Below are 25,565 nucleotides of genomic sequence, written 5' to 3'. Positions count from 1 at the left end.
ATATATGTACTCTAAATGAGCTGTAGGCATACCCCCCTCCTCTCCAAAAAAGGAGTAAAATCTTTGCTGCTGTTCTGAACAACTTGTTTATGGACTTTTAGATTAAACTACTCTTGATAATGCAATGTTTGTTCATTTGTCCAGACTAGGTGCCAGAAGAGCTCCATTGTCTGACAACTGATATCACTAAATCTTTGGGTTCACTTTGGTAATATGAGTTTATGAATATCCTTAAAGTATGGCATAGTCCTCTCTGGTAATCTTTTTATATTTCTCACTTCTTTTCCCCAACCTCCCTTCACCTTCCTTAAAAATGTAAATGTATACGTTCTCAAAAAACAAGATAATATCTTTACTCTTTGTTTATCTTAAAAATCACAATGTTTTTAGTCAAGGAAAACCATTTACTATGTTAGAATTTGTGAATTATGTGTTGTAGCCAGTACATTTTAACGAATCTCCTGTAATTTTTTAACTATGGGTTGGTAGAAAGTGGAGCTGCTGCTTTGGTTAAAGGGCTTTGAAACTGATGAATGTGTTCATCTATGATTTGATTAAAAAAACTTTTATGATGGCGAGAAGAAAATGTTTCTTCTTTGTAGAAAATCTGGCAAAGTATCTTGCCTTTTGCTCAGAATTTGAAAGCAAGTGGAAATCAGTTTCAAATATTAGCAAAGTAAAAACGGTGATGCTAGACATAGTTCTGTCATTGATACTTTAACCTTAGATAAATCACTGACCAATTTCTGCATGTCTAAAATGAGGTGTTGTAGTCAGTAATCTCTAAGACATTGTTCTGCTCTGCTAACATTCTTTTATTGATAGCAAATTATTAGGAAGAAATAGCAAGATCTATTTTGGAATCATGGATAGGAGAGCAAATAAAGGGATATAACAAAGATATCTGAAATGCTTAGCCTTGAAATTTTAAAGAATGGTGAATCCATGTTCCCCAAAACAGAGGTTTGTGTTACGTGTAGCCTGATAGATGATTTCTGTTTTGATATGTTAAATTTAAAGAAATATCTCTAAGAATTTATAATATGAGACTCATGGGAGTGGTCTTTTGGTTGAAACATGGCATAGAATTACATTATATGTACAAGTTTTAAAACATGCAAGTAGTACTGCAAAACAACTGTTACCTTTCCCATCCCTATTTAACTTTTTAGATCAGTTCCTCAAGGGCAAAAACTTGTAAAGATTTTTATTTATCATCACTATCTATTTACTTTCTTCTGTGAAAGATGAGGTACTCTTTCTCCTATCAGCTCCATCTCCCTTTCTCTATTCTCTTATATGTCACACTGTTTTAAATTATATCAGTAAACACATTATTTTGAATACATAGAACCAAGTAGTACTCTATATTTTCTTGTTTAGATTTTCCCCTAGAGTCTATAATCACATGCATTTTGTTCTTGTAATGTATTTCTTACACTCTTTAACCTTTTTGTCCAAACTAGATTTTGTCCAAACTAGATTTATCCTGTCTAGTTCCCTCACATTTTCCCTGGAATAGTACATTGGGGACACCATTGTAAGTGGCGTCTTTTTTATATTTTCTATTTTTGTTTATGGTGTATGAAATGTAACTAAATTTAATGTATTGATTTCTTTTCTTTTCTTTTTTTTTTATACATGGGCAGGCATGAGGAAACGAACCCAGGTCTCCAGCATGGCAGGCGAGAACTCTACCACTGAGCTGCCATTGCCCTAATGTATTGATTTTATATCCAACAACTTTGCTAAACTTAATTAATTCTCATTTTTCTGAAGAGTCTGATTTTCTATGTGTACAGTCATATCATCTGTGAATGACATTTTGGTTTCTTCTTATTCAAACCTTTATTTCCTTCCAACAACAGCTAGGGCTAGGAATTTTGCATACTCATCTGTAAGGTTGGCTTGTAAGTTTCATTTCAGCTCAATACCAATTTGTATTTGGTATTAAAGTTATGCTAGCTTTATAAAATGAATTGGCACATGTTCCTTTCTCTTCTATTCTCTGGAAGAGTTTGGATCGATTTAAAATACTTTTCTAACTTAATTTCATATGGTCAGAGATATATTCTGCATGATTTCTAGCTTTAGAGATTTGTTTAGACTAGCTTTAAGGCCCGGAGTATGGGCAATTTCTTATAAATATCCTGGGTGTGCCTGATAGAAATGTATGTTCTTCCTTTCATGGGCTGTTTTTTGTATGTCCATTAGAACAAGTTTGTAAATTATGTTCAAATCTTTCTGTATCCTTACAGATTATTTTGTTTACTTGCTCTGTCATTTATCAGAGGCCTGTTTAAAATCTCCAACTGTGATTGTGATTTTTTTTCTGTTCACTTTACATATTTTATGGATGTTATTAGTGCATAAATTTTTTTTAAATCTTCCTTGTGAACCAAACCTTTTATCATTCGGAAGTGACTGTCTTTCATCTTCCATAGTGCTTTTTTTGCCATAAAAACTATTTTGTCTGAACTTAATATAGGTATACATCTTTCTTTGATTATTATTTAAGAACTTGACTTTTTCCATCTTTTATTTCAACCTTTCAGTGTAAATTTATGTTTTTAATATCACTGAAGAACAAACAACATACATGTTGAAATTTGACATTTTTGGGGTAGTCTGAGTATATTTTTACTTTAACATAAGAAGTTTTTTAACATTTTTATTTCAAAATAATTTCAAACTTACAGGACAGTTGCAAAAATATTACAAAACTCGTAAAGAGAACTCCAACATACCTCCAACCTAGATACCCAGATACACAAACTTTTAACATTTGTCATGTCATTCTACCTATCTATCCATCTGTCTATATCTATCTTTCTGTCTATCTATTATCTATCTGTCTATCTATCTAATTTATCATCTGTCTGTGTGTCTGTTTCTGTATTATTAATCTACTTTCTAAACATATGAAAGAGGCTGTATATATCACACTGCTTGAACACCATACTTCCATGAGTATTTCTTAAGAACAAGGATATTCACTTATGCAGCCATTTTAGGTACAGCCTTCTTAAGGACAGTCTGTTCTAGGCAATTCTCTTCCTACAGCTTCAACTAGAAGGGTGAACGCTCTATCCTAGGCATTGCAGTCTGAGAGTACCCCCTTTCCCCAGTTTGCTTATAAAGCACAGCTTTGGGTTGGCACAAGTAGGCCATAAAGAAGAGAGACTACTCTCATTGCTTTATACCCTCCTTGTACAGGGGGAGTGTCATTATAAGAGAAGCAGGGCACTGTTCCCTCTCCTAGCTCCAGAGCACCGTTGCAAAGTTTGGGCCCAATGGAAAGGCAGACCGTAACACCAGAGATTCCAAGGCTCTTCCAAAGAGAAATGCTTTTATTTGGAATGGAAAGTGGGCTTAATGGTGCTATCAAAAACAATGGAGAATTTGGTGTTGAGCAACAAGCCAAACCATAGATCAGCTACAACTTTGCTAGATAGAACTGGGGAAAAGGATAAGAAGGGCTGGGCGAGGATTAGAACAAACCTCAAGGACTGGCCTCAAAGATTACTCTTGCAAAGAGCCTAATTTAATAACAGTTAGAATTTGGAGAAGCATATACCCAAAGGCATTGTCAAAAACACTGGATCAGTCAGCTAGCAGCTGGATGTGATACCTATAGAGGTAGCCACCTTACCAAAGAGTACAAGGAAAGAGATAAAGAGACCTCCGCTAAAACCAGTGTGACTGTGAGCATTCCTGATGATGCACCCTCAGAGGAGTGACATCAGTAGCTGTACAATGGAGGGGAGTTCAAAATATAGGAAGCAAAAATTTACCAAATGGAAGGGAGAAATAGTTCAATAATAGTTGGAAGAATTCAATAGTGCACTTTCTATAAGGAATAGAACTAGGCAGAAGATCAACAAAGAAATAGAGGACCTGAACAATTCTATAAATCATATGAACCTAACACATCTCTAGAACACTCCACCACCAACAGTAGTCTAGAGTGATCTCAAGAGTACATAGAACAATAAGCACCTGAAAAAATGCTCAAATTCAGTAGCTATCAGAGTAATGCAAATCAAAACCACAATGATGCCACTTCACACACAATAGGATGGCTATAATAAAAAATACAGACAATAATAAATATAGCAAGGATGTAAAGAAATTAGAACTCTCATACATTGCTAGTGAGCATGTAAAATGGTACAGTTGTAAAACAGTGTGCCATTTCCTCAAAATGTTAAATATAGAATTACCCTATGGCACAGCAATTCCACTGCTAGGTATATTTAACCAAGAGAAATAAAATATACATCAACATGAAAACAGTTGCTCACAGTAGCATTATTCATCACAGCAAAAGAGTGGAAATAATACAAATGTCCATCAATTGATGAATGGATAAATAATTTGTGATACATCTATACAATGGAATATTATTCAGCAAAAAAAGAGTGAGGTACTACTGTTTCATGATACAACATGGCTGAACCTTGAAAACCGGATAAGTGAAAGAAAAAGTCACTAAAGGCCACACATTGCATACTGGGTACCTGGAATGTAAATAGACAAATCTGTAGAGATAGCAAGTAGATTAATGGTTGCCTGGGGCTGGAGAAGTTGAATGGCAGTGTTGAGTAATGATTAAGCAATATGGGGTTTCTTTTTGCATTGATAAAATATTTTAATGTTACTTTTGGTTTTGTAAGTCTGTGAATATTCTAAAATCTATTAATTTCTAGACTTTAAATGGGTGAATTGTATGGTGATGAGCTATTTCTCAATGAAGCCTAAGAAAATCTGTTTCAAAAGAAAATGTGGAAGAGCATTTTGTCAATAACTGAGAAGGGTCTGAGATTTTTCCGTAGTTGGAAGCTAACAGGTTAATCTGCCATAGTTTCTTGGATGCCAACAGAAGATACAAGACTTTTTGATCAGAGACAACAGACAGTTTGTTATTCATAGCAATAGCCCATTTCCTAAGCCCCAGTTCTCACAAAGTGGTGCGAAAAAGACCAGATAATATCCATACATGCAATGGGTTGTTGTTACAGTAGAGCAATCAGGAGCTTAGGGACCCCAAATCTTTTATTATGGGCAACAAGCTATCCTGACCTTTGCCCCAGAGAGAGACATTATCTTTGTTACTGGACAAGGAACAAATCTGGCCTTTTCTCCAGAGGGAGAAACTATCAGTATTCCAAGCTGTTTACCATGCAAACATCCTTGAAAAGGTCATTAAAGAAAGTACAGAACAAAAACTGTCAGTGCCTTTCCTCTCGAGATGTGCAGATGCAAAAGGAAAATGTATTTGTCTAAGATCAAACTGGTAAAGTTCAGTCTTATCTAATACCAGCTGCTAAAAATTTATGCATTTTGATGGTCTCATTTGAAACACTTTCAGAAGAGCTATGTGAAATAGTTAATAAAACCTGTTCCATTCAAAGTCTATACTAAATATCAGCCAATTTAGAATTTTGATATAGATACTTTAATAGGCTCAAAGCCACATAGGGTATTTGTTTATTCAGAGTTCAATAAGAATTGAAAAATTACGACAATTAAGTTTAATACCTATGTGTTATTAAGATTGGCAAAATACAGAAATCGTTGAAACAAAGGCATTCTAATTGAACAAATTGAACATGAGTGTTACAAAATACACAAATCTACCAACAAATCAGTTCTCACAAATACTTAAAGCAATTTTAAAAAGTCACACAAACTTTTAAGATTACAGTGTTTAATGTTTATCAAGGTAAATTACTACAGCTAGTAAGGTAACAGATGAGTTAGGACTCAGATTGCATCCTAAGGAATGTTTTTTGGGCAGTTCCAGTTATACCACTAGCCACATGACTTCCAGCATTCCCCATCTTTGTACTTTCTTCATTTCCACCTTTGTCCAAGTCATGCTATTTCTCATGAACCATCAATGTATGGCTAATGATGGGAAAATCTCCAAGCAGTGTAATCAAAGAATCTTCAAAAGCCACCTTGGCCACACCATTTTTACCAGCACTCACATTGCCCAGATCTCCAACATGCCTCCCTTCATCCTTTGGTACACGATGTTTTTTGGATTCAGGATTAAAGTGAGGAACTGCACTGGTACAGCTTTGAGTATTATCTCCAAACTGATGGATGTGGAATCTTTAGAGGCCTTCAGTCAATCCTGTGTTGGTACCAGATACCATGACAGGCCTGGTTTCCTCCTTCTTGAACTCAATAGTGCCTTGCACCAGGCCATCACCATTCAGCACGCACGCCTCCTTGGTCACCATGACTCGTGTGAAGGCCCAACACTCAGCAGGCAGTGAAGGTGCTGTGGCAGACACCAGCGCCAAGTCTGCAACCTACTTTTAAATGACTTAGCAAATGATAACTATATACACACACTTAATATAATCACTACACACACGGGAGAGCAAGAGAGAGATATAAAGTAAATATTGCAAATTGCTCAAAAGTGTTGAATCTAGAGGAAAGATTCAATTTTTCTTTCTGAAAAAATTGTTATTAAAAACTTACCAGGTGGACAATGGTGGCACAGTGGCAGAATTCTCACCTGCTGGGCAGGAGTCCTGGGTTTGATTCCTGGAGCCTGCACAAGCAAAAAAAAAAAAAGTTACCTATGTAGGTTATTTAGAAATGTTTATGTCAACTGTGTATTAGTGTTGAATTTCTTGAACTTTCCACTTCTATTGGAATAGAATTTCTGCAACATGGAGCTGGAGGTGGGGTGGGAGGATGAGAAATGCTGTGATACTGCAGCCCTTGAGCTGAGAGTAGGGGACAGGAAAAGCCCTGAGTCCTTAGCTACCACCCACCTGAGGTGGAGCATTCATCAAAGTCAACAGTGGAGGAGGAGAGGGAAGGAGCAGATCATAGCTAAAATGTCATAGATTCTTGTTCATATTGAGATTTTGTAAATTTTCTTGAATAATTCTTCATTTGCTGCATATGCTTAGGGCAATATCCAGAGAGTTTAATATCTTTGTTTTTTTAATTTGACCACTTCTGGTTGTTGTGCTGTAGTAAAGATCCTTTGCATGTGGTTATCAATTTTTCCAATCACCACTTTTTAAAAAGACTGTCCTTTCCCTATTGAGTGGACTTGTTATCCTTGTCCAGTTAGTTGGCCATAGATGTGTGTTTATTACTGAATTCTCAATTCTGTTACTTAGTTTGTTATGTCTGTCTTTGTACCAGTACCGTACTGTTTTGATTGTTGAAGCTTAGAAATAATTTTGAGTGAGCCCTCCAACTTTGTTCTTGTTTTTCAAGATTGTTTTGTCTTTCAGCCCCTTGCACTTTCATGTAAAGTTGATGATTAGCTTTTCCATTTCTGTGAAGAAGGCTGTTGGAACTTTAATTGGGATTGCATTGTATCTATTTAAATCATTTTGAGTTGTATTGACATTTTAGCAATATTAAGTCTTTCAATCTAGGAACACCATTTATCCTCTTCTAACTTACATTGTGTAATCATTGTTTTTCATTTATTTTTATACTTTTAACCCTAAAACTATTTTTATGATTGCTTTCTGTAGTTAAAGATTATTTAACTTTACTTATTATTTTACCACTATATTTGCTCCTTATTTATTTTGGAATTTTTTAATTTTTTATTTTGAAATAATGTCAAACCTACAAGACAGCTGCAAAATAAATACAAAACTGATACAAAGATCTCCAACAAACTCCCTACCCAGATACCCAGATCTGCCAGCTTTTAACATTTTGTCACATTTGCCATGTCATTTTATCTATCCATCCATCCATCCATCCATCCATCCGTCTATTTTCTGAACATTTCAGAGTAGGTGGTATACAACATGTCTCTTGAATGCATAATACTTGCATGTATATATCCTGGGAACAAGGGTATTCACTTAGGTAACCACGTTAAGTACAGTTGTCAATTTTAAAGAATTTAACATTGAGGCTTACAGTTCATATTCCAATTTTTTCATATGCACCAAAATGTCCTTTGGAATGAATGGTATTAATCCCACTGAATTGTATGCTTGAGTGTGGTTGAAATGGGACATTTAGGTTGTATATGTTTACATAGTTTTAAAAAAACTGCTGTGAAACCCATTCATTGAGTTTTAAATTTGTCATTATATTTTTTACTTCTATAATTTTTATTTATTATTTTAATTCACCTGTTATTTTTACAATTTCGTGGTTCCCATATTATTTTCAAGGTTCCAAAAATTTATTTGATGTTTTAAAATAATAGTTATAATATTATGTAATAATTCCAATGTCTAAAACATTTTCTGAGTAGTCTTTGGTCTCTTTATTTTATCTACAGGGATTTTTAGTGTTTTTTAAGCAGGCATATCAATCTAGATACCTTACCAGCCACTTTATTGGAATATTTCTTATTTCTGTATGCTGTTATTTTATAATATATTTCTTCTTGGAAAACCTAAATCAGAATCATCCAGGGAAGCTTATTAAAATAACAGAGTCTGGTATCCAAATTCAGGCTTACTGAAAAAGAACTTTACAATGGGGTCCTGGTATCAACATTTTTATGATGTTCTTTAGTTGATTCTAATGCATACAGAAGTTTGATTTTATCTGTACATTTAAGTCTAATATATCTGGTATTGTTTTTTTGTATGAGCCTGAGATTTAAATTTATTATTTCCCATGTTGTGCTAGGAATATATGTGGACCAATCCATTATTTTCACATCAGTTTGACATATTACCTCTTTCAAAGACTATATATACTGTACTAGATAGATAGATAGATAGATAGATAGATAGATAGATAGATAGATAGATAGTCCTCTCTCTGGCCTTCCTATTTTGGTTCATTGAGCTGCCTATTCTTTTATTGACACCATACTGTTTTAATTATGGTAGTTTTATAATGTATTTTACTGCATGATGACACAAACATTTCTCATTTTCTATCTTATTATTTTTTTCTGCAGTCAAAATTTAAAACACTACTGTAGTTGCATACTTGCTTTAACAATCTTGAATGACTTTGTATAATTAAGTAGTTTTCCCACAGTTTTTGAAAAGAAATTTTGGCCTCATCTCTGACTGTGCCTTTTACATATAAGCTTAAGAAGACTTTTAGAGTCTTTAATGTACTTTAATTAGGTACTTAATATTCATCTTAACTCTTTTTTTTTTTTTTTTTATTGTGCAAAAATTTTTTTTTTATTAATTAAAAAAAGAATTAACAAAACAATTAGAAATCATTTCAATGTACATGTACAATCAGTAATTCTTAATAACATCACATAGTTGCATATTCATCATTTCTTAGTACATTTGCATCGATTTAGAAAAAGAAATAAAAAGACAACAGAATAAGAATTAAAACAATAATAGAAAGAAAAAAAAAACAAAAAACCTATACCTCACATGCAGCTTCATTCAGTGTTTTAACATAATTGCATTACAATTGGGTAGTATTGTGCTGTCCATTTCTGAGTTTTTATATCCAGTCCCGTTGTACAGTCTGTATCCCTTCATCTCCAATTATCCCTTCTCTCTTTTTTTTTTAATTAACAGAAAAAAAGAAATTAACCCAACATTTAGAGATCATACCATTCTACACATGCAATCATTAATTCTTAACATCATCACATAGCTGCATGATCATCATTTGTTAGTACATTTGCATTGGTTTAGAAGAACTAGCAACATAACCGAAAAAGATATAGAATGTTAATATAGAGAAAAAAATAAAAGTAATAATAGTAAAATCAAAACAAAACAACACAAAACAAAACGAAAACCTATAGCTCAGATGCAGCTTCATTCAGTGTTTTAACATGATTACTTTACAATTAGGTATTATTGTGCTGTCCATTTTTGAGTTTTTGTATCTAGTCCTGTTGCACAGTCTGTATCCCTTCAGCTTCAACTACCCATTGTCTTACCCTGTTTCTAACTCCTGCTGAACTCTGTTACCAATGACATATTTCAAGTTTATTCTCGAATGTCCGTTCACATCAGTGGGACCATACAGTATTTGTCCTTTAGTTTTTGGCTGGATTCACTCAGCATAATATTCTCTAGGTCCATCCATGTTATTACATGGTTCATAAGTTTATCTTGTCTTAAAGCTGCATAATATTCCATCGTATGTATATACCACAGTTTGTTTAGCCACTCTTCTGTTGATGGAGATTTTGGCTGTTTCCATCTCTTTGCAATTGTAAATAATGCTGCTATAAACATTGGTGTGCAAATGTCCGTTTGTGTCTTTGCCCTTAAGTCCTATGAGTAGATACCTAGCAATGGTATTGCTGGGTCGTATGGCAGTTCTATATTCAGCTTTTTGAGGAACCGCCAAACTGCCTTCCACAGTGGTTGCACCATTTGACATTCCCACCAACAGTGGATAAGTGTGCCTCTTTGTCCGCATCCTCTCCAGCACTTGTCATTTTCTGTTTTGTTGATAATGGCCATTCTGGTGGGTGTGAGATGATATCTCATTGTGGTTTTGATTTGCATTTCTCTAATGGCCAGGGACATTGAGCATCTCTTCATGTGCCTCTTGGCCATCCGTATTTCCTCTTCTGATAGGTGTCTGTTCAAGTCTTTTTCCCATTTTGTAATTGGGTTGGCTGTCTTTTTGTTGTTGAGATGAACAATCTCTTTATAAATTCTGGATACTAGACCTTTATCTGATATATCATTTCCAAATATTGTCTCCCATTGTGAAGGCTGTCTTTCTACTTTCTTGATGAAGTTCTTTGATGCACAAAAGTGTTTAATTTTGAGGAGTTCCCATTTATTTATTTCCTTCTTCAGTGCTCTTGCTTTAGGTTTAAGGTCCATAAAACCGCCTCCAGTTGTAAGATCCATAAGATATCTCCCTACATTTTCCTCTAACTGTTTTATGGTCTTAGACCTAATGTTTAGATCTTTGATCCATTTTGAGTTAACTTTTGTATAGGGTGTGAGAGATGGGTCTTCTTTCATTCTTTTGCATATGGATATCCAGTTCTCTAGGCACCATTTATTGAAGAGACTGTTCTGTCCCAGGTGAGTTGGCTTGACTGCCTTATCAAAGATCAAATGTCCATAGATGAGAGGGTCTATATCTGAGCACTCTATTCGATTCCATTGGTCGATATATCTATCTTTATGCCAATACCATGCTGTTTTGACCACTGTGGCTTCATAATATGCCTTAAAGTCAGGCAGCGCGAGACCTCCAGCTTCGTTTTTTTTCCTCAAGATGTTTTTAGCAATTCGGGGCACCCTGCCCTTCCAGATAAATTTGCTTATTGGTTTTTCTATTTCTGAAAAATAAGTTGTTGGGATTTTGATTGGTATTGCATTGAATCTGTAAATCAATTTAGGTAGGATTGACATCTTAACTATATTTAGTCTTCCAATCCATGAACACGGTATGCCCTTCCATCTATTTAGGTCTTCTGTGATTTCTTTTAGCAGTTTTTTGTAGTTTTCTTTATATAGGTTTTTTGTCTCTTTAGTTAAATTTATTCCTAGGTATTTTATTCTTTTAGTTGCAATTGTGAATGGGATTCGTTTCTTGATTTCCCCCTCAGCTTGTTCCTTACTAGTGTATAGAAATGCTACAGATTTTTGAATGTTGATCTTGTAACCTGCTACTTTGCTGTACTCATTTATTAGCTCTAGTAGTTTTGTTGTGGATTTTTCCGGGTTTTCGACGTATAGTATCATATCGTCTGCAAACAGTGATAGTTTTACTTCTTCCTTTCCAATTTTGATGCCTTGTATTTCTTTTTCTTGTCTAATTGCTCTGGCTAGAACCTCCAACACAATGTTGAATAATAGTGGTGATAGTGGACATCCTTGTCTTGTTCCTGATCTTAGGGGGAAAGTTTTCAATTTTTCCCCATTGAGGATGATATTAGCTGTGGGTTTTTCATATATTCCCTCTATCATTTTAAGGAAGTTCCCTTGTATTCCTATCTTTTGAAGTGTTTTCAACAGGAAAGGATGTTGAATCTTGTCGAATGCCTTCTCTGCATCTATTGAGATGATCATGTGATTTTTCTGCTTTGATTTGTTGATATGGTGTATTACATTAATTGATTTTCTTATGTTGAACCATCCTTGCATACCTGGGATGAATCCTACTTGGTCATGATGTATAATTCTTTTAATGTGTTGTTGGATACGATTTGCTAGAATTTTATTGAGGATTTTTGCATCTGTATTCATTAGAGAGATTGGTCTGTAGTTTTCTTTTTTTGTAATATCTTTGCCTGGTTTTGGTATGAGGGTGATGTTGGCTTCATAGAATGAATTAGGTAGTTTTCCCTCCACTTCGATTTTTTTGAAGAGTTTGAAGAGAATTGGTACTAATTCTTTCTGGAACGTTTGGTAGAATTCACATGTGAAGCCATCTGGTCCTGGACTTTTCTTTTTAGGAAGCTTTTGAATGACTAATTCAATTTCTTTACTTGTGATTGGTGTTGAGGTCATCTATGTCTTCTTGAGTCAAAGTTGGTTGTTCATGTCTTTCCAGGAACCCGTCCATTTCCTCTAAATTGTTGTATTTATTAGCGTAAAGTTGTTCATAGTATCCTGTTATTACCTCCTTTATTTCTGTGAGGTCAGTAGTTATGTCTCCTCTTCCATTTCTGATCTTATTTATTTGCATCCTCTCTCTTCTTCTTTTTGTCAATCTTGCTAAGGGCCCATCAATCTTATTGATTTTCTCATAGAACCAACTTCTGGCCTTATTGATTTTCTCTATTGTTTTCATGTTTTCAATTTCATTTATTTGTGCTCTAATCTTTGTTATTTCTTTCCTTTTGCTTGCTTTGGGGTTAGCTTGCTGTTCTTTCTCCAGTTCTTCCAAATGGATAGTTAATTCCTGAATTTTTGCCTTTTCTTCTTTTCTGATATAGGCATTTAGAGCAATAAATTTCCCTCTTAGCACTGCCTTTGCTGCATCCCATAAGTTTTGATATGTTGTGTTTTCATTTTCATTCGCCTCGAGGTATTTGCTAATTTCTCTTGCAATTTCTTCTTTGACCCAGTCGTTGTTTAGGAGTGTGTTGTTGAGCCTCCACGTATTTGTGAATTTTCTGGCACTCTGCCTATTATTGATTTCCAACATCATTCCTTTATGGTCCGAGAAAGTGTTGTGTAAGATTTCAGTCTTTTTAAATTTGTTAAGACTTGCTTTGTGACCCAGCATATGGTCTATCTTTGAGAATGATCCATGAGCACTTGAGAAAAAGGTGTATCCTGCTGTTGTGGGATGTAATGTCCTATAAATGTCTATTAAGTCTAGTTCATTTATAGTAATATTCAGATTCTCTATTTCTTTGTTGATCCTCTGTCTAGATGTTCTGTCCCTTGATGAGAGTGGTGAGTTGAAGTCTCCAACTATTATGGTATATGAGTCTATTTCCCTTTTCAGTGTTTGCAGTATATTCCTCACGTATTTTGGGGCATTCTGATTCGGTGCGTAAATATTTATGATTGTTATGTCTTCTTGTTTAATTGTTCCTTTTATTAGTATATAGTGTCCTTCTTTGTCTCTTTTAACTGTTTTACATTTGAAGTCTAATTTGTTGGATATTAGTATAGCCACTCCTGCTCTTTTCTGGTTGTTATTTGCATGAAATATCTTTTCCCAGCCTTTCACTTTCAACCTATGTTTATCTTTGGGTCTAAGATGTGTTTCCTGTAGACAGCATATAGAAGGATCCTGTTTTTTAATCCATTCTGCCAATCTATGTCTTTTGATTGGGGAATTCAGTCCATTGACATTTAGTGTTATTACTGTTTGGATAATATTTTCCTCTAACATTTTGCCTTTTGTATTATATATATCATATCTGATTTTCCTTCTTTCTACACTCTTTTCCATATCTCTCTCTTCTGTCTTTTTGTATCTGACTCTAGTGCTCCCTTTAGTATTTCTTGCAGAGCTGGTCTCTTGGTCACAAATTCTTTCAGTGACTTTTTGTCTGAGAATGTTTTAATTTCTCCCTCATTTTTGAAGGATAATTTTGCTGGATATAGGAGTCTTGGTTGGCAGTTTTTCTCTTTTAGTATTTTAAATATATCATCCCACTGTCTTCTAGCTTCCATGGTTTCTGCTGAGAAATCTACACAAAGTCTTATTGGGTTTCCCTTGTATGTAATGGATTGTTTTTCTCTTGCTGCTTTCAAGATCTTCTCTTTCTCTTTGACCTCTGACATTCTAACTAGTAAGTGTCTTGGAGAACGCCTATTTGGGTCTAATCTCTTTGGGGTGCGCTACACTTCTTGGATCTGTAATTTTAGGTCTTTCATAAGAGTTGGGAAATTTTCAGTGAAAATTTCTTCCATTAGTTTTTCTCCTCCTTTTCCCTTCTCTTCTCCTTCTGGGACACCCACAACACGTATATTTGTGCGGTTCATATTGTCCTTGAGTTCCCTGATACCCTGTTCAAATTTTTCCATTCTTTTCCCGATAGTTTCTGTTTCTTTTTGGGATTCAGATGTCCCATCCTCCAAATCACTAATTCTATCTTCTGTCTCTTTAAATCTATCATTGTAGCTATCCATTATTTTTTCTATGTTTGCTACTTTATCCTTCACTTCCATAAGTTCTGCGATTTGTTTTTTCAGTTTTTCTATTTCTTCTTTATGTTCAGCCCATGTCCTCTTCATGTCCTCCCTCAATTTATCGATTTCATTTTTGAAGAGGTTTTCCATTTCTGTTCGTATATTCAGGATTAGTTGTCTCAGCTCTTGTGTCTCATTTGAGCTATTGGTTTGTTCCTTTGACTGGGCCATATTCTCAATCTTTTGAGCGTGGACAGTTATCTTCTGCTGCTGGCGTCTGGGCATTTATTCAGATTTCTCTTGGTGTTGGACACAGCAAGGTTGTAATATTTTTCTGTGAAATCTCTGGGTTCTGTTTTTCTTATCCTGCCCAGTAGGTGGCGCTCGTGGCACACGTTTGTCTGCGGGTCCCACCAGTAAAAGGTGCTGTGGAACCTTAAACTTTGGAAAACTCTCACCGTCCTGGGGGTTCGCTAGCCGAAGCGGCTTGAGCCGGCCGGGGTCCGAACGCAGGGAGGGTTGCTGGTCGCCGCAGCCAGGGAAAGAGCCCGTCCGAATTTCCTAGTCGGCCCTGGGCAACAAGCGTGGCGGGAGGGCGCCAGCGGCAGCAGCCCGCCCGGGAGAGTGCACGTTCCCCGGGAGTCACGGGTTTGGAAGGGGCCTCCCCCACCCGTCACCGTTCTCCGCGGCCTGGGGGTTTCCGATCCAATTCTCTCAGTTGGTCCGGGGGCTGCGCTTGGTGTGGGCACCAGCCGTCTTTGTTTCAGGGGACCGCCTCTCCAATTCTCCCAGCCGGCCCGGGAAGGGGGAAGGGAGTAACTCCGGCCGCTTGCCACCCCGCCCGATAAGGCCCGCGCGCCTCGGCGATCTCACCCGAGCTGCTTCTCTCAGCCAGCCAGCCGTTCCAGGATGGGGTACGCTGTCTTTTTTATCTCTGTTGTGGCTTTGGGCGCTTTCTGTATCGTTTCTACTCCCCTAGTAGGTGTCCTGGAGAAGAAACTAAGATCCGCGCGTCTTACTAAGCCGCCATCTTCCAGGAAGTCCCTCATCTTAACTCTTTGCCCATAACAAATTTTGTGTTTTCATCTTCATGCTTAGCATAGCCATTTTTCATCTAGATCTCTTTCTGCTTGTCCTTCAACATTGAATTCCAGGTATTTACTTTGTACAGAGACTTTATTAACACTTCCTGATTAAAGGCAACTCTCTAAACTTTTATAAAATTATTGACTATGCAGTTGACTTCACAGTTTACTTGGAGATTCCTACAGAACCACAGACTGTGAAAGCTGGAAGTGACCTGAGGAGATCATATTGTTTATCTCTGCCATTTGACTATAGAGAAAACTGAGCCTTAGTGTATGGCAATGACGTTTCCAGGGAATCCTAATGATTCAGTTGCTGAAGTAAGCTGAGGATATGTTTGTTGCATTAGAGCTCTTTCCATTTGTGTTGTGTGTCATATCCTTATTCCAGTGTATTTTAATGTATTTGGGCCCAGTTTTTTAAAGAAAAATTAGACTGAAAGTTCCTTAAAGGTAGCACCCATGTCTAACACATTTTTTCATAAAACTCATACACCTATTAATGTGCTTTGTGTATAATAGGCACTTATACAATAATTAATAGATATTGGTTAAAAAATTGTTATATTAATCAAATGTCAAATTGGGGCTATTTTTGTGGGTTCCACAATTAAAACTGTATAGAAAGTGGCATCTAGTGGTTATTGTGTACGTTACAATTGCCTAGTTTGTTGACCCACAAGTTACCACTCTTTCTCCTAAAGTAGGTGGAGTAAATAGAATATAAATTAAATTTTGTAATTGAAGTCAAACAAATTTATCTATTATTCCCAAATGATTTAAGTAGTGATATTATAAAGAAGTGCATAAAGATGAAATTGCTAATTTTTAAGATAAATATTGTGTTACCCTAAAATGACATGCAAGAGGATTTAAGGTCTTGTTCATTTAAAATTATATTAGGGGGTGGGCAGTGCAATGATGGCTCAGTGCCAAGAATTCTCGTGTGCAGAGCGGGAGACCCGGGTTCAATTCCCAGAGCCTGCCCATGCAAAAAAAATAATATTAGGAGTAGAATAAAGAATATGATTTTATAAAACTCAAACAAGATACTGGCATGGATATATTGTTGGATAGTAAGTAGTCAAAAATATAGTATTGGTTAAAATCACAGAGTAAATCATTCATATCACTGAACTTCTATTGGTCTGTGGATTTGCATTATTCTCAGGAGCTTAATTTGTATTTAAAACTGGAGGATATCTCTGTGATGACTGATAATGGGAAGTTGTACCATCTTTTACATATACCACCAAAAACTCATTCACATATATTTGCATAGAAAGTACAGGCATACATTCCAAAATTAAATGTTAATTTTTCTTAGATTAACAGCTGTTTTGGATTATCAGTATAATCCTTTTGCTCCTCCATTAACGCATGTAATTGAATGTTGCTGATATGCACAATCTAATTCAGTGACTATGACCATTGACAGTATTAACTTGTGAATCAGTAGCTTCTAAAATTTGTATGTTTATAGTTTGGAATGTAGAATTTATGTTTTCACAAAACAATTTTATATATTTTAAGTCAACCTCTGTTCCTCTCTGTTGCAATGTAATTATTTGTGTATTGGTTCATCCTTCTCATCAGAGAGCAATAATGTACAATATTCTTTTTATCTCTACCTGGACCTAATATAGTAGCTGCACTTAATAGTTGATCAATAAATATTTGTTGGATTAGAGGAAAGTCTGTCTTACTCATCTTTGTATACCTAGTGCCTCACAAGTTTTCTGGCTTCTAATAATACTTAGTTCATGTTTGATGAATGAGTCTGAATAAGCCCACTTGACATATAATACTGAATCAATGTACAATCTAATCACCTATGTATAATATATAATAGCTGCATAACAAACTGTAAATTTGAAATATCAGAGATACATCTTTTACTGGAGCAGCTCTTGCAAATGTGATTGAGAGAGTCTCTCAACACCAAGCCATCTTTATTTGCTCTTACATTCAGCGAAAAGGGATTGGGATTGGGGAAAATGCTCTAGAAGTGACTAGAGTAAAGGAAAGCATAGAATGTTGGACAACAGGCTAATGTCTTTTTAAACCATAGGCTCTCTTGTCTGGTCATTGATGAATGTTGCTTGGTACTTACATCAACATAAAATGTTCAGTAAGTCAGTCCAATATCTAATGACAGGCATAACATTTATTGTATGTAAGTTATGATCTATCTACATATGTTAAAACACTGATATTTGGTTTTCTAAGCAATTCAGCTTACACCAAAGTAAAGGATAATTTTATTTCTTTACTTTAGAAAGAAAGTCATTTACTGTCTCCTTGACCTCCATAAGTTCTTATCTTAAGGAAGATCTTTCTCTGGATTCAGGACTCAAGTTCCTAATATGAGTGAATGAACTTGTTAGTAGTTGCTATTTAAAATATCTAAGCTGTGCAAACAGCATTTGTTGTAAAATTTTGGGCTGTTAAAGATTGAGCTACTAGTGATGAGGGAGTTGGGTTAAAGAAAAGAAATGTGGTAAAATATAGTCATATATTTTATACTCTGCGTTTGTTTGTGATTGTAGCTAAGCAAGCACATCAATTGGCAGACATCTCTCACAGCAGTTAGTTGCCAAGGTCATTGCTGAAATAGATTGAGAAGCAATTACTTAAAAGTGATGTTAAGAGGAAAAAGGGAGTATCTAAGAACTTGGACAAGTAGCTAATCACGTTACAGAGAAGTTGTATGAATATATTTTTTCATGTTTACAAACCTTTAAAATATATATATTGTTTATTTAAAATTATAAAACATACATTTGCTAATTGTGAAAAGTTCAAACAAAAGTATATACAATAAAAAGTTTATGCTTCCTCAGAGGTAACTATTGTTTGTGATTTGGTGTATCTCCTTTCAGATATATTTATTGTAATTTTTACAACGTTAGATTTCTAAAATTCACATGAGCTGAAAGTCAGAATTTGTTTTCACATCCATATTTAGATTTCTACCCTTTCTCTTCCTTATAGGCTTGCTATGGGTGTTCTCCTGGATCAAAGTGTGACTGTGGTGGTGTAAAAGGAGAAAAGGTAAGACCTGATAAGAGCTTTAGTGAACTTAATAAAGCCAGTAAAATTGTGATTTTACTACATTTGTAAGAAGAGGGCTTCTGTCTCAGTATCTAAGTAAATAAAACGAATTCTTCTATACTTCTTATTTTAGACATCTATGAGGATTAGACAGAATGTCAAGGATCATCAAACGTTTTGTGTAAAAGGTCATATACTAAATATTTTAGGCCTTGTTGGTCTCATGATGTCTCTGTCTCATGTTTTCTTTTTATAAACAGCACTTTAAAAATGTAAAAAAAAAAATTATTCTTAGCTCTTAGACTGTGTAAAAATAGACCTCTGACCACATTTGGCCTGAGGGTTGTAGTTTGCCAACCCTGTATCAATCTTGTTGAAGTCACTGGCTTGATATGCAAAAACAGTGGAGAACCCTTTTGAAGGAAACTAAATATTTATCAAGCTACTGTATACCATGTTAAGTATTTTGATAAATTTGATCTAGTCCATAGAGGGTAATCACTGGTGAATCTCTTTTCTTCTCTCACATTTCCCACAGCAGCACTTATTATTACATAGATATGATGATTATAAAAATAGGTATTTGTGGGGCTTAATTAGCATTTACTTACCCTTTATGAATTAATAACTGATATATTGAAATTAGGAAATTTAAAAGGAGTAATCAACTGTTCCCTTAAAGAGAATTATATTAGGAGACAGGGAATCATACTCTACTTTCTATGCTTTAGAGCTCAATAAATATTTTTGAGTGAATTAATGATGTTACTAATTACATATGAGAAAGTTTGGGACAATATCTCTAGGACATACTCTGCTTAGAGATATAGAAGATGACATGACATATTAAGGACAGTAAAAATCCTGGAGTAAAGACTCCTATTTGCTTATTTTCTGATGCTATATTTCCAAGCTCCATTTGACCATGTAACTCAGTTTCCCCCAAACAGAACGCTATTGATACTAATTGAATAGTGTTCTACAGAACACCTATTAGAGTAATGTTACTTTCAGGGGAGTAGTTTGTAGTAAGGTTGCTTTCTGTATGCTAAAATACCGAGAGATTAATTTCTGTAATGGTAGAGTGACTTTTATCAAATTAACTCTTATTGAGATAATAATTAAATGCTCAGGACAAAACATAAGAGTTATTTGAAAAGAATGGAAAAGTGATGAAAGGAAGGCAGAAAGTGGACATGTTCTCCCTTTGAAAGTAAGGAACTACTTTGGATGAATTTGCATTTATATGCCTTTTACTTTCAATGGGACTCCAGTCTGCATGGCAAATGATGCTTAGAACCCAGAAAAAAAGCCACATTCTCATTATTTTCTCTGACTCTCTGAAAGAGGACAGATTGAGAATGTCATATGGCTAGAAAGTAAAGGAAGAAATAATGGAATGTGTGGAGCCACAGAGTGGAGAGTCCAAAATATATGCTTTATAAACCATACCAAAATTCTTGATTGAATCTTGAACTTCATGTACTTAGGGAAGGATCCACTCAGCCCAACAAAGAGATACAGCTAGAAGACTGAGCATAGATTTAACAGCTTTCTATTGAAGGAAAGACAGAGTTTTGAATTTAATTGCATCCTGAGTTAACTATTTGCTAAAACAAAAGATGAATACTCTTCAGAGGAAGATAACAGAATCCAGAATCTCTGGTATTACCTACAATGTCCAGTATATAATCAAAACTTACTACATGTGTGAAGTAATAAGTAAAAGAAAAAACAGGTCAAGAAAAAGACTAATCTTAGGAAACACGGATGTTGGAATTTGCAGACAAAGATTCAAACAGGTATTCTAAATATATTTGATTAAAGGAAAATCTGCACATAATGCATGAACAGAGAGAGAATCACAACAGAGCACTGGAAACAAAAAAAATGGAAATTCCAGATTTAAAAAGTAAAATATGAGCAGTTTACTAGGTGGGCTTAATGGCAGAATGGAGATGACTGAAAGAAAAGGTTTGTAAACTTAAAAGGCATCTCAGAAGAATTTTTTCTGTCTGAAGAACCCAGAGAAATAAAATGAACAGGACCTCAGTGACTCTGGGAAAATATGAAGTGGTTGAATACAAATGTAAATGTAGTCCCAGAAGGACAGGAGAGAGGTGACAAGACAGTACAAGATGAGAATAATGCAATTATAATGGCTAAGAATTTCACATTTGCTGAGAAATATAAATCTATAGACATATGAGGCACAACAAGCCCCAATAAGGTTAAAGCCAAAGAAAACTACACTAGACATGGGAAGATGAAACTATAGGAAAAAACAGTTGAAAAGAAAATCTTGAAGGAACTAAAGAAAAAATATACATTATATACAGAAGAACAGTGATACAAATGATGACTTTTTTCTCATTAGAAAGAACTGATACTGAAAAAAATTGCAAACACAATTACTAGTATAGCAAAAATAGTCTTAGAAATAAATACAAAATTAAGAAATTTTCAGATTTGAAAAAATAAGAGAATTTTTCACCAGCAAAAACTTGCAGTAAGAGAAATAAGGAAAGAAAGTTCTACAGGGTAACCGGAAATTATACTATATAGAAATGTGGATGTAGAAGAAGGAATGGATAGCACTAGAAATGGTGTATATGTGGGTAAATTAAAAGATTGTTTTCTTTTTTGCTCTCAATTTCTTAAAAGACAAAAGCCATATATATGTAACTGGGAATTTGAGGGTTTATAATATACATCGATGTACGCTATATGACAAATGATGGCAGTTAAATGGAGCTACTGTTGGAGGGTTTTATCATTTTATAGGAAGTAATTCAGTATTAATACTATGTAGAATGTGATAAATTAAAGCGTGAGTATGTAGTCCTGAAACTTACACTAACACATTAATACAGAAATATAGTAAAAAAGCCAATAGAGAAATTTAAAATGTAACATTAACAAAACCCAAACAACCCAAAGGAATACAAGGAAGGAGAAATAGGCACAAATACAGACGAGGAGGCATGTACAAAATAAATAGCAAAATTGTAGACTTAGTCAATTGTATTAATAATTACATTAAATATAAGTACTCAGAACACCAATAAAAAGGCAGAGACTGTAAAAATGAAGTAAAAACAAGACTCAGCCATATGGTTCTTCCATAACAATACATTTAAATATAAAAACACACATAGGTTGAAAGTAAAAAAGATAAGAAAGATTCAACATGGAAACAATAAGCATGAGTGACTATATTAATATCAGATAAATTTATCTTTAAGAGTATAAATATTAGCAGTGAGACATCTGAAAATCTTATGATTATTAAAGGGCTGATTCATCAGAATATAAAACTATCCTGAACATATTTGTACCTAACACGAGATCTTCAAGATTCACGAAGCCAAAAGTGATGGAATTAAAAGGAGAAATAGATAAATCAACAACCACAGTTATAGATTCCAGCCCTCACTCATTGATAGAACATCTAGGAAAAAAATCAGTAAAGGCATAGATGATTTAAATTTCACGATTAACCAAGTAGACCTAGTTGACATATGTAGAGCACTGCATCCAATGGCTGCAGAATGCAGTTTCCCTCCCTTCATGGGTACATGGAACTTCCCCAAGATGGACCGTATCATGAGCCATAAAATAAGACCCACTCAATTTCAAAGGCGTGAAAACATTAGTGTATATTCTCTGGCCACAAATGAAAGGCTGAAAAAATAGCAATATGGTATGTGGAAAACCCCAACTATTTGGAAACTGGAAAGTGCTCTTATGAATTAACTGATGACCTAAAGAAGAAATCAGAAGGAAAATTAGAAAATATTTCAACTTGCATAATGATGAAAATGCAACATACCAAAATGTGTGAGATGAAACCGAAGCGAGTTTTACTTTGAAATTTATGTCTTTAAATGTTTGTGTTATTAATAAAAAGATTTCGAAATCAGTGATTTAAGTTTCCCACTTAATCTAGTAAAGGGCAAGAAAATTAAACTGAAAAGAAAATAAATATGGAAATGATAAAGTAATGTATGAGCTAGAAAACAAACAATAAAAAATTTATGCATCCAAAAGTTGGTACTTTGAAATGATTAATTAAATTGATAATTACTTAGCATGATTTATAAGAGAAAATAAATCCAGACTGGAAAAGAGGAAGTAAGACTGTCTTTTTTTTTTTTAACAGATAACTACATTGCCAATGTAAAAAATTCTGCAGAAAATGCTAAAATGCATTTAATGTTTCTAAGTGAGTTTAGAAAGATGCAGGATAAACAAAACCAACTAACCAAGATATAAGCAAAAATCAATTGTATTTCTATATTCTAGCAATGAAAAATAGGATATTGAGTTATAAAAATGCCTTTTATAATAACAACAAGAATATGAACTACTTAGGAATAAATTAGACAAAAATGTGCATGTCTAACTATACACTTTAAACTACAAAACTACTGCTGCAAGAAGTAAAATAAAACCTGAATAAATGGATCTGTATAATGTTTATGGATTAGAAGACACAATATCATTAAGATGTCATTTATCTATACTTTCAATGCAAATCCTAATTAAAACCATTGTTTTTTTGGTCAAAATAAACAAGCTGATTCTAAAATACAGATGTATAGATAATAGAGATTTTAAAAAGAAGAACAAAGTTGGAAGACTTATAGTACTCAATGACAGCACTTAGTATAAAACTATAGTAAAAAAAGTAGTGTGTTATTGGCAATAGAATAGACGTATAGGTGAATGAAACAGAACAGAGTCCAGAAATAGACACAAGAATATGGTTAGTTGATTCTTTACAAACGGGAATACAATTCTTTAGAGAAGGGAAGTCTTTTCAACAAATGGAATTAGAAGAATTTGGTATGCATATGCACGAAAATGAATGTTGAACCACACCTTGCACCGTATACAAAAATTAACTCAAAATGGATCATAGACCTAAATACAAAACTTAAAAATATAAAAATTTTAGAAGAAAAGCATAGGAGAAAATCTTTGTCACCTTTGTTTAGACAGTTGTTTCTTAGAAAGAACATCTAAAGCATGTCTGTGGAAGAAAAGTACTGATTTATTTTATCAAAATTAAGAACTTATGTTCTTCTAGAGACCTTATTAAGAAAATGAAAAGACAACCCACTGACTTTGAGAATATATTTCCAAGTAATTTATCTGATAAGACTTGTATCTAGAATATATAAAGAACTTTCAGCATTCAATTGATAAAAAACACAACATAAAACTAGATTAGAAACAAATTGGCAAAATTGTTGACACTTCACCAAAGAAGATTTACAGATGGTAGATAAACAGATGAAAGGATGCTCACATTATTAGGGAAATGGAAATGAAAATCAGTAGAATGCCATTATAAACCTAAATGTCTAAGTATTAAAAGATTTACTTACCAAGTATTGAAGAGGATGTGGAGTAACTGAAACTATCATAGACTGCTGGAGTGAAATGTTGCAAGCACTTTGGAAGTCATTTTGGTAGTCTTCTAAAAAGTTAGAATTCACCCACCATATGATCCTATCCATTCCTAGGCATTTATGCATGAGAACTGAAAGCATGATGTTTCTCCAAAGATTTGTACATGAATATTTATGGTAGCTTTATTTGAAATAGAAACTGGAAACAACCCAACTGCCCATCAACAGGTGAATGAATAAAAAATTGTGCTATGTCTATATAATAAAATACTACTCAGCAATAAAAAGGAATGAACTATTGATAAATGCCACAACATGTTTGAATCTCATATAATTATGCGAAGAGAAAAGTTGGATTAAGAGGTTGCATTTGACATGATTTCATTTATGTAAAATCTAGAAAATGCAAATTCATCTGTAGAGACAGAAAGCAGATCAGTTATTAACTAGGGCAGGGGATAGGATCATGAAGGAGATAAAAGGGACACAAAGAAACTTTTCTGAGTGATGGTTAGGCTTATTATTTTGATTGTGGTGATGGTTTCATTGTTGTATATATGTGTCAACTTTTCAAATTATATACTTTAAATCTGTGCAAGTTATTTAATGTCAGTTTCATCTCAATCAAGCTGTTTTTTTAAAATGCATTTAACACAGAAACAATAAAGCATCTAGTTCCCTTGAGGAAATGTGTCCAAATGCACAGGTATAAAAACAAACAAAACTTGCCAGACTCTGATAAGAACAAGACGTGTACCAGTGAACCCCCTAAAAGTCAAGTCTCAGTCAAATATTACCTAAACAAAGTGCGCCCCACTACCAGTGGCACCAGCATTTACTGGGAATTCAGTAGAAATGGAGATTCTCAAGCTCCTCAGCAGACCTACTAAATCAGACTCTGAGTCTGGGGCCACATAATGTGTATTTTAACAAACTTTTCAGGTGATACTAATGCAAGCTAAAGTTTAAGAACTTCTGACCTAGTGTACCTCCATTTTGACAATTGCCAAAGGCCCATCTTCTTGTTCTTCTAATTATTTTCCTCAAATATTTCTTTGTGGTATATAATTACAAAAATAAAGTAGAAATTATGCAGAAAAAAGACAAAATTGCCTGTAATTACACTACCTAAGTCATTGTTTTCATTTGTCTATCAAGGGTCTTGCTTTGCCCAAATATCTATATATTTTACATATTTCAGCAATATTATAATACCAAATACTTTTTTAAAATAATTTTATTGATAAAATTTAACATACAAACATACAAACTTTCTTAACAAACATTCCATACATGGTGTACAATTAATAGCTCACAATATCATCACATAGTTGTGTATTCATCACCATGATCATTTTTTGGAACATTTGCATCACTCCATAGAAAGAAATAAAAAGAAAAAAGAAAAACTCATGCATCCCATACTGCTTACCCCTCCCTCTCATTGACCACTAATATTTATATCTACCCAATTTACTTTACCACTTATCCTCCCT

The 25,565-nt window shown here is 34.3% G+C and overlaps 1 protein-coding gene and 1 pseudogene across 1 annotated transcript in view; one reads left to right on the top strand and one right to left on the bottom strand.

The window, feature by feature from the left end:
• The window catches only part of COL4A5 (collagen type IV alpha 5 chain), a 351,509-nt gene that overhangs the window by 66,122 nt on the left and 259,822 nt on the right, over positions 1–25,565 (top strand). The window contains exon 2 of the mRNA XM_077145842.1: positions 18,593–18,652. Within this exon, the coding sequence (XP_077001957.1) occupies positions 18,593–18,652 (60 nt within the window). The remainder of the gene's footprint in view (positions 1–18,592; positions 18,653–25,565) is intronic.
• Positions 5,760–6,251, bottom strand: LOC143670935 (superoxide dismutase [Cu-Zn]-like; annotated as a pseudogene).

This window comes from Tamandua tetradactyla, chromosome X, assembly GCF_023851605.1.
Source record: "Tamandua tetradactyla isolate mTamTet1 chromosome X, mTamTet1.pri, whole genome shotgun sequence".
NCBI lineage: Eukaryota > Metazoa > Chordata > Mammalia > Pilosa > Myrmecophagidae > Tamandua > Tamandua tetradactyla.
The sequence above is the reverse complement of the archived record's forward strand: the minus strand, read 5'-3'. Positions and strand labels throughout refer to the sequence as shown.